Here is an 8,583-nt window from a genome sequence, read left to right as displayed (position 1 = left end):
AACATGTTATATATAACTCTTATTATTAATATTTTATATTTTATTCTCTCATACTAATTATTGAAAATCTTTTAAAAAAAATTAAATTTGGCACAACAACTCCTTACTAGTATTAATTTTATAATTTAAGATTATATTTTTAGTATTTTTTATTCTAATTCTTTTTTTAACTTTTTTAATTATGTGCAAATGATAAAAACAACAAATAAAGATATGGTTAATATTTAAATTAGTCCCAAAAAGATAAAACATTCTTCAAATTCGTCCCAGAAAGATTTTTTTCAATCAAATTGGTCCTTCAAAGATTACGAATTAATCCTCTCTGTTCTTCAGTTACTCCACTCACAATTTTCGCCAACGATTGATGATGGGAAATGTTAACTGATAGCATACATGACATATAATATGTTCAATTAGACGTTGACTAAATATGTTTATGAAAATCTATCAATTTAGTCACTAGGTCATCTTAGGAATAAGATTTTTATAATTGAGAAAAATGACTAAATTAATAAATTTTCATAAATATATTTGATCAATATCCAGTTAGACATATCAGGTATTATATATGTTATCAATTAATGTTTTACAATATCAATCTTTGAAGAAAAAAATTATTAATAGAGTGACTGAATGACAAATATGATTAATTCACAATTTTTGAAAGACCAATTTGATTGAAAAATCTTTCAGGATAAATTTGAAGAATGTGTTATAAAGACTAATTTGACTATTAACTCAATAAAAATATAGATTTGTATAATTGTATATAATAAAAAATTATCTTTTTAAAAATAAATAAATTCAAATTCTTGAAACAATAAACTATAATCATATTATATTTTAGTTGAATAATTATATAGAATTATATATAAATTATCAAATAAATATTTTGTAAAATAATTTTAATATAAAATACTTTAAATTTAACATTATTTTATATGTTATCTAATCAATTTCTAAAAAATATTAGAATATATTATATAGTATAATAATTAATTTATCTCTCTACATAGAGCGCGGATTTCATTCTAATTTTCATCGATATAGAAACTTATTCTTACAGACATTCTAAATATGGTTTGCAGTTGTATTGATAATTCATCACTAGATAGGTATGCAAATATCTATTCTTCTGTTAAGTATATCTACTGATGTCATGTTATATCGATGGACATACAATCTGGGATGAAAAAATTAGCTTTAATTAACAGGAGTTAATTTACATGTCTTAAGTATTGTCATTGCTATTTCTTTTTTTATTTTATTTTATTTATTTTATCTCATGCCATAGCATAGATGGTTGCATACATAAATTAGCATAATTGCTTTCCTTCATATAACCTGACCGAAGTAGTAAGATGAGAAACTTTTTCGGTTGATTTTATCTCATTCTTCTTTTTCTTTGATTTTGTTTTGTATAATTTTATTTTTTTGAGTAGATTTTTAGATGTTTTCTCTAAAACTTGATGTGTAACTGAGTTTTTGCATAGGAAATTTTTAGGAGGTCAGTAATTTTATTAAATTCTAATTAATATGTAACCAGCAAAATAAAAATAAGTAATTCCATATTATTGGATGAAATCTCACCCATTCAAAATACTATTAATGATTATTTGATAGCTACAAATCACAAAAATTACTGATACTAACACTCCTATTTGGCATTTTTCAAAAAATCACTTGAAAAGACAAACCAAAGCGATATTTTTCATTTTGAGTTTGGTAGTATGTTTAGCAATAAAACTTTCTTTTTAGAAGTTTTATCCTTGCATTCACCGTGTCTATACCAAGGTTGCGAAAATCGGATCGGTCAATAAACCGGTGAAGTTACTAGTTTAATGGTTTACTGGTTCGACTGGAGTTTAACCGGAATTCAGCTGTTTTAATTAAATATTAAATAAAATTATTAAAAAACCTAAAAATAATTTTAAATATATAAATTCAATAATTTCTAACTTAATAAAATTTAAAATTTCACATAATAAATTATCCATAGCTTAATATTAGAGGTTCACAAAAAACTTCAAACATCAAAGTTTATAACTAAACAAAAAAAACAGCACATAATCACAAACTCATAATATTCTACAGACACAAAATAGTGACTCTTTCAAATAATGTACTTATTTGGCCATAGCACCTATCTCAACAAATCAAAATTCCCTACCATGTTGCTAATATCCAGATTTGAGCATTATATGACTAAGTATTAACCTTGTAAACAGCTCTAAAACCGCCTTTTCCTAATATGTTATTGGTCGAGAAGTTGTTGGTTGCAGAAATAAGTGTAGCCATATCAAAATATGGTAGATCTAGTTCTTCCCTCCAAAAGAAGCATTGTGCAAAGACCAAATGAAACAAAAATCACAAAATCTATAGGTTAATACAAGGTTTGAACAGTTTAAGAGAGACCAAAATAAAGCAGGTTCAAAAAATACATTCTATTTATTGAATCCAACTTAATCGGTGAAGGACCAAACAACAGACACTTGAAATTCTAAAAGCTTTTACTCAATAGAAGAATCAAGAATATAAAAAAATGACTTACTATAGTTTTTCTGGTTTTTCTTTCTTCTATACAGGATCAAGGAAATGCAGAGGATCATCAATTCATCATCATTCCTATAAATAAGACTGAGCTGCAAACAATAATCTGCATCTTCGGGATATCAGATCTACCGTTTGACTTTTCATCCTCATCTAGGAAAAATACCATTAAACAGGAAATATGCAATTTAGAAAACAATACATAAAGGAAAAATAGAAGGAAGGAAAGACCAGAAAATAACTTTAGAAAATCATGAACAAATAAATAATTCAGCAACCATAATCATGAAGCAGCAACCAAATTCATCATGAACAAATAATCTCAGAAAATCAAAAACCAGAATCATGAAGCAGCAAACAAATTCATCATGAACAAATAACCTCAGAAAATCAAAAAACAAAATCATGAATCCAGCAAACAAACAAATCATGAACAGATAACAAATAAATAACCTCCTCACAAAATCATATTCAGAAGCAGCAAAACATATTCAAAATCATGAATAAATAACCTCCTCACAAAATCAAAAAACAAAATCATGAAGCAGCAAACATATTCATCATGAATAAATAACCTCAGAAAATCAAAAACAAAAATCATGAAGCAGCAAACAGAACAGGCAGCATAGAGAATCAAAAACAAAAATCAAGATCAGAACATATTCAGAAGCAACAAACAGAAGCAGCAACCAGAACAGGCAGCATAGAAAATCAAAAACAAAAATCAAGATCAGAACATATTCAGAAGCAGCAAACATATTGAAAGGGTAATAAAAGTGTTCGAGACTCAACACGACTTGAAAAACAGATTGAACCTGAAGCATATTTAACTGGATTCATATGTTATTTTTTTTAACTCAGATGCCCTATTATTTTTTTTTCAAACAGAACAGGCGAGCTCAGATTTCAGAAGGAAGCAAGTTCAAAATCAGGAAGAAGACAAGAATAGAGTCTTACCGGCGAATGAGGAGGCGGGCTCGGTGAGCTCGGTGACCTTCGGCGACGAGGAGGCAGGCTCAACGCGGTGAGGATTGGTTTGGGTGGCGAATGAGGAGCGCTGCTGCTGTAGATGGCTGTGGGTGGCTCGGTGGTTTCTGGAATCTGAGCTTGGTGGGCGGTGGCAATGGTGGCCTTGGTGGGTGAGGGGAGAAGAAAGGGGAGATTGGCTGTGATTGGGGTAATGGGGGAAGAAAGTGGATTAGGGTTAGGTTTGGTTAACGCGTACGCCTTTCTTTTCTTTTTTTTTTTAAAGCCAAAACGACGTCGTTTGACATCTGAATTTCCAAACTACTAAACCGTCAAAAAATTAGACGATTCTTTTAGTTCGCCGGTTAACTACCGGTTCAACCGATTTTTCCATCGATTCTTTGCCATTTAATTTTTGAGGTTATCCGGACCGGCCAGATAACCGGTTCCTGATTATTTTGGTTGAACTGGCCGATCCAGTCCGATTTTCAGAACCATGGTCTATACTGCATAATTGTTGGTATAGAAACCATGGCATTATTATTAAAATCAAAGACGAAAATTTACCATTATGATATCACTTTTTAAATATAAAAACCATTATGGGTCATGTTGCTCATGCATGTTTCACAGAATAGCATTAACGAAACGACGAATATATTTTCTCGTTTAGATTATAAAAGGAAAAAAGATTAAATTGGTGCATTTATACTTATTTGTGGCAAGGAATAAACTACTTTACTCATGACGTTACTGTTCCAGTGACGAAAAATAGATATAAGAGTACCGAGGTATATTTATTTTAATTTAAAGATCTCGATTAAAGAGATCGGTGCAACTTGCGAATGTGAATATCAAAATGAGCACTTGTGTGCCTATGCGCTATACCTCTCTTTTGTTACCAATTGTTCTTTCCATTGTCTATCTCTGTACTTTCTTGTCCTCATGTCAGCAAAATTCCACACGCGTCACTCTGTACATTTCCTCAATGCTAACTGGCTCTTCATTTTCACTTTTCCTTTTTTTCTATTTGCCACTTTTCCTTCTATTTTATCAACAATAGAGGCAAGAGAGTACATAAGAGTGTCAGAGTCTACATAAAAACAAAATTGCTAGCGTCCGTGCTAAGTTTCAACACTCTTTGAGAAGTTTCACAAATAAAAACCCCAACCCTCACTTTTTTGTTAGCAAATAAGAAACCACTTCTTCTTGCCGGTAAGACATGGAGCGCTACGAGATTATCAAAGATATTGGTACCGGGAACTTTGCTGTCGCCAAGTTGTTGAGAGACAAATTTACCAATGAGCTTTTTGCTGTTAAGTTCATTGAAAGAGGCTACAAGGTCTGATTCATGTCTTTTATTTTTATTTATTTATTGGGGTATAGTATATTTTTGTGTGCTGTGTGGGTTTTTATTTTTTATTCACTGTTGTCGCTGCAGATTGATGAGCATGTCCAGAGGGAGATCATGAATCACAGGTCCCTGAAGCATCCCAATATTGTTAGATTCAAAGAGGTTAGTGAAACTTTTAGTACTAAACGACTAATGAGTAAAGGGTATATCTTGTTTGAAATATTAATCAGATTGGGAACTTGACAATGGAAACACTTGTTTTTATGATTTGGATATGAATATGATTATTTAAGTGGATAACTTGCCTTATGCCTTCTAGTTCTTGTAAAATTGTTTCCGATATTTTGCTTCTAGACTCTTCTACTTGTATGAATTTCATATAAATCACAGACTAATTCTTTATATGCTTTGATGACTCTACTTGCAGGTCCTTTTGACTCCAACACATCTAGCTATAGTAATGGAGTATGCTGCTGGAGGAGAACTCTTTGAGAGGATATGCAATTTCGGTAAATTTTGCGAGGATGAGGTAACATAGAAATGGAGATGTCCTTGAATAGTTTGATTTAGAATGTATCCTGTTAAAATTGTATGTATAATAGTTCATACAGAAATTTCAGCATCCTTAATCCTTAACTCTTGTTATTTTTCAACAGGCGAGATTTTTCTTTCAGCAATTGATATCAGGAGTTAGTTATTGTCATTCGATGGTACAAAATCAAACCAATATTTTAGCAAGAATTATCTACCCTTGCAATGGACATGTATTTTTAATTGAAGGAATGTTTATGCAGCAAATCTGTCATAGAGATCTGAAACTCGAAAACACACTTCTAGACGGAAGCACCGCACCGCGAGTCAAAATTTGTGACTTTGGTTATTCAAAGGTAATGAGGTTATCAAAAACTATTGCTTTAAATGTTGGCACCTTTGTATTAATTTGTTTTAAGTCTTTTCTATGTAGTCATCCGTATTACATTCACAACCGAAGTCTACAGTAGGAACTCCAGCTTACATCGCACCTGAAGTCCTGACAAGGAAAGAATATGATGGAAAGGTGAAAAGCTAGTTCTTCCTTTCCTTGTTGCCTATCTTATTCGTTATTTTAGCTTGTTGACTAAATATTTTCAAGGAAAACTATAGATTGCAGATGTTTGGTCTTGTGGAGTCACCTTATATGTGATGTTATTTGGAACTTATCCTTTTGAAGATCCTGCGGATCCTAGAAATTTCAAGAAAACTATTGGGGTAAGTGATAACTGCATACTCATCACCAAGCAAAATGAAGTGTAGAAATAAGGGTTGATTGTATGTTATATATTATCTGATATGGGGTGTCAATTGGATATTCTCTGCAGAGGATAGTTGGTGTTCAGTATACAATTCCTGATTGTGAACGAGTTTCCTTAGAATGTAGACATCTTCTATCAAAAATCTTTGTGGCGAATCCTGAACAGGTATTTGGTTTGATGGTTAACAAATAATTATTGTTTTTATTGTCTAGATATTCCTATATGCTACAAAATTTAATTGCTTAACAGGCCTTATTAAATTTCTCATCATACTTTTTCCATTCTCCATTCCATATTGATAAGTTTTTTAAATTCTCTAGTACATTCATAAATTAGAATTTGCATCTTCTAAATTTTAAATTTTCACTTCATGATAAAGTGTGATCTTTTATCTTTGAATATTTTTTTTGTCCCACCTATGAAATAAATGGTAAAAGATCACACTTTATCCTCTAATGTAAAATCTAAAATTTAGAGGATTCAAATCACATAAATCAGTGTATTTTACGATGCAATTTGTATGTATCTAGATACATTGATTTATGTTTATACTAAAAAAGTCAGGACAACTTATCAATATAAAATGAAGGTCATATTTATTTTTTCAATTAAGCCTAAAGTTCTTACTTTCTCTAACCAATGCATATTATTGGTTTTATGAATGTCTGGTTTGCATGTTGTGGGATAAAATTTAAGCAATTAATCTCTCATCTGTTTGTGGCATCTTCTTAGACTTAGTTTGAAATGTATATAGCTTCCTTTTTTTAATTTCATTGAGGCATTTACCGCATTTTACAGAGAATAACAATATCGGAAATCAAAAACCATCCATGGTTTTTAGTGAACTTGCCTGTAGAACTAATGGAAGGTGGAAGCTGCCTAAGCAGCGACGTGAATGATCCGTCGCAGAGTGTGGAGGAAGTACTTTCCATTCTACAAGAGGCAAGAAAGCCTCCTAATGTTCCCATGGTTGGTGACAGCCTTGTCACCGAAGGCAGCATGGACTTCGACGATCTATTGGATGCAGACGCAGATGCAGATCTTGATGATTTAGAAACAAGCGGTGAATTTGTGTGCCCTCCTCTTTGAGTGTATATATAGATGAGGAAGCTATGAGTTTTTGTTTTGCTCTGAACAGAGTGTTCTCTTTCTCGCTTGGGGTGTTGAATTTCCTTGCTGGTTAAGTTTCTTAAGTTAAGATCAGTTGCTCCATTTGTATTTATGGTTCTTAGTTATGACTTTCAAAAGGGTTTTCAACTTTTCATTCGCAAGTAGTGTTAACATGGTCAAGTTTTAGGAACTTCCACATCTAAGTACTGTTTTCCATGAAATGTAAATCACATGAACTTTATAAAACAGGAGAATATTATGATGTAGAACAAGTTGTGTCAGGTTCCCCATTTTTTGTGTGTAGGAATCTGAGGCGGTGGAACAAAACTAATGTGGTGGGTGAGAGAGAATATGATAAAATTTAGAAACTTCCAGATACAAGTACTGTTTTACCTGAAATGTAACATCGCATGACTTTGTGAAAAACAAGCAAATAAGCCAGAAGGTAGAGTTTTTTGAGTGCGGTGATTATATTATTTTTGTAATATTTAAAAGTATTATTAAAATTAATTTATATTTTTTATATTTCAGTAATATTTTTGTTTTATTTGTAAATTCAAAAATATTATCAAATAACATAAAAAATTATTTTAGTTTTAATAATACTTAAAAATATTGTTAATATTGCATAACTACTATAATTATCGTAATAATAGACATTATAGTATGAACTATTATAAAATATCAAGTGTGATTGGTTTCACAAAGATCTAATCGCTGTTAGCATTTATATTAAAACATTATAGTAAAAGATTTACGGTAGGAAAATGATCACGTATTTCCTGCGTATGGTTGTAGAATTTTATGTTCTTGTGTATTATCAAATTTTCAGCAATACTTTTGTCTGTTAGCAAATTTTGGGATTATCATATTAATATTTAAAATAGATATGAGATTATGCAATTGGCCAACTGAGAATTGATTCACATAGAAATAGGATGATTTCTGGCTTCAAATATTTGTTGTTTAATTAATGGCCTAGTTTTGACTCATTTAAAGTGTATAAGATTAGATGATAAAACAGCTCAATATTTTTATTTGTAATATAGAGTATTTAAAAATATTTTTATTTTATATAAATTTAAAAACAATTATTTTACATATTAATATTGTTATAGAACAATAATTGAATATGTTAAAGAAACTAATACAAATAAAATTAAACAATTTGTTAATAAAGAAGAAATTAAGCATACTTAGAGTAGCCATTTATGCATTGTTTAAAAAATTTCTATTCAATCTGTATTTATAAAATTTTTTAAGTTTATTATTTATTGATTTATTAATTTTTATACGAGGGCCTCTACCAGT

At 30.5% G+C, this 8,583-nt stretch overlaps 1 protein-coding gene across 2 annotated transcripts; it reads left to right on the top strand.

Annotated features, from left to right (window-relative positions):
- The first annotated feature begins 4,444 nt into the window (after nucleotides 1–4,444).
- On the top strand, nucleotides 4,445–7,743 carry LOC107459158 (serine/threonine-protein kinase SAPK2). Of its 2 annotated transcripts, XM_016077368.3 has the most exons (9): nucleotides 4,456–4,858; nucleotides 4,958–5,032; nucleotides 5,298–5,399; nucleotides 5,527–5,580; nucleotides 5,665–5,757; nucleotides 5,835–5,927; nucleotides 6,014–6,118; nucleotides 6,229–6,327; nucleotides 6,961–7,743. In XM_016077368.3, the coding sequence occupies exons 1-9, from the start codon at nucleotides 4,739–4,741 to the stop codon at nucleotides 7,249–7,251; spliced, it is 1,032 nt and encodes a 343-aa protein (XP_015932854.1). In that variant the 5' UTR covers nucleotides 4,456–4,738; the 3' UTR covers nucleotides 7,252–7,743. The 2 variants fall into 2 exon arrangements, with proteins under 2 accessions (XP_020983637.1, XP_015932854.1); XM_021127978.2 differs by having other exon boundaries at nucleotides 4,445–4,858; nucleotides 5,527–5,757.
- The last annotated feature ends 840 nt before the right edge of the window (nucleotides 7,744–8,583 follow it).

The sequence above is a fragment of the Arachis duranensis genome, chromosome 7, assembly GCF_000817695.3.
Source record: "Arachis duranensis cultivar V14167 chromosome 7, aradu.V14167.gnm2.J7QH, whole genome shotgun sequence".
NCBI classification, from domain to species: domain Eukaryota; kingdom Viridiplantae; phylum Streptophyta; class Magnoliopsida; order Fabales; family Fabaceae; genus Arachis; species Arachis duranensis.
Note: the sequence above shows the minus strand (reverse complement) of the source record. Positions and strands in the feature narration are given on the sequence as shown.

What these genes read in the sequence shown, in the direction of transcription:
- LOC107459158 (XM_021127978.2), top strand. Translation starts at nt 4,739, where the DNA reads ATGGAGCGCTACGAGATTATCAAAGATATTGGTACCGGGAACTTTGCT. An exon ending in ATATTGTTAGATTCAAAGAG is followed by an intron (nt 5,033 to 5,297) that starts GTTAGTGAAACT and finishes CTCTACTTGCAG; the next exon opens with GTCCTTTTGACTCCAACACA. An exon ending in GGAAAGAATATGATGGAAAG is followed by an intron (nt 5,928 to 6,013) that starts GTGAAAAGCTAG and finishes GGAAAACTATAG; the next exon opens with ATTGCAGATGTTTGGTCTTG.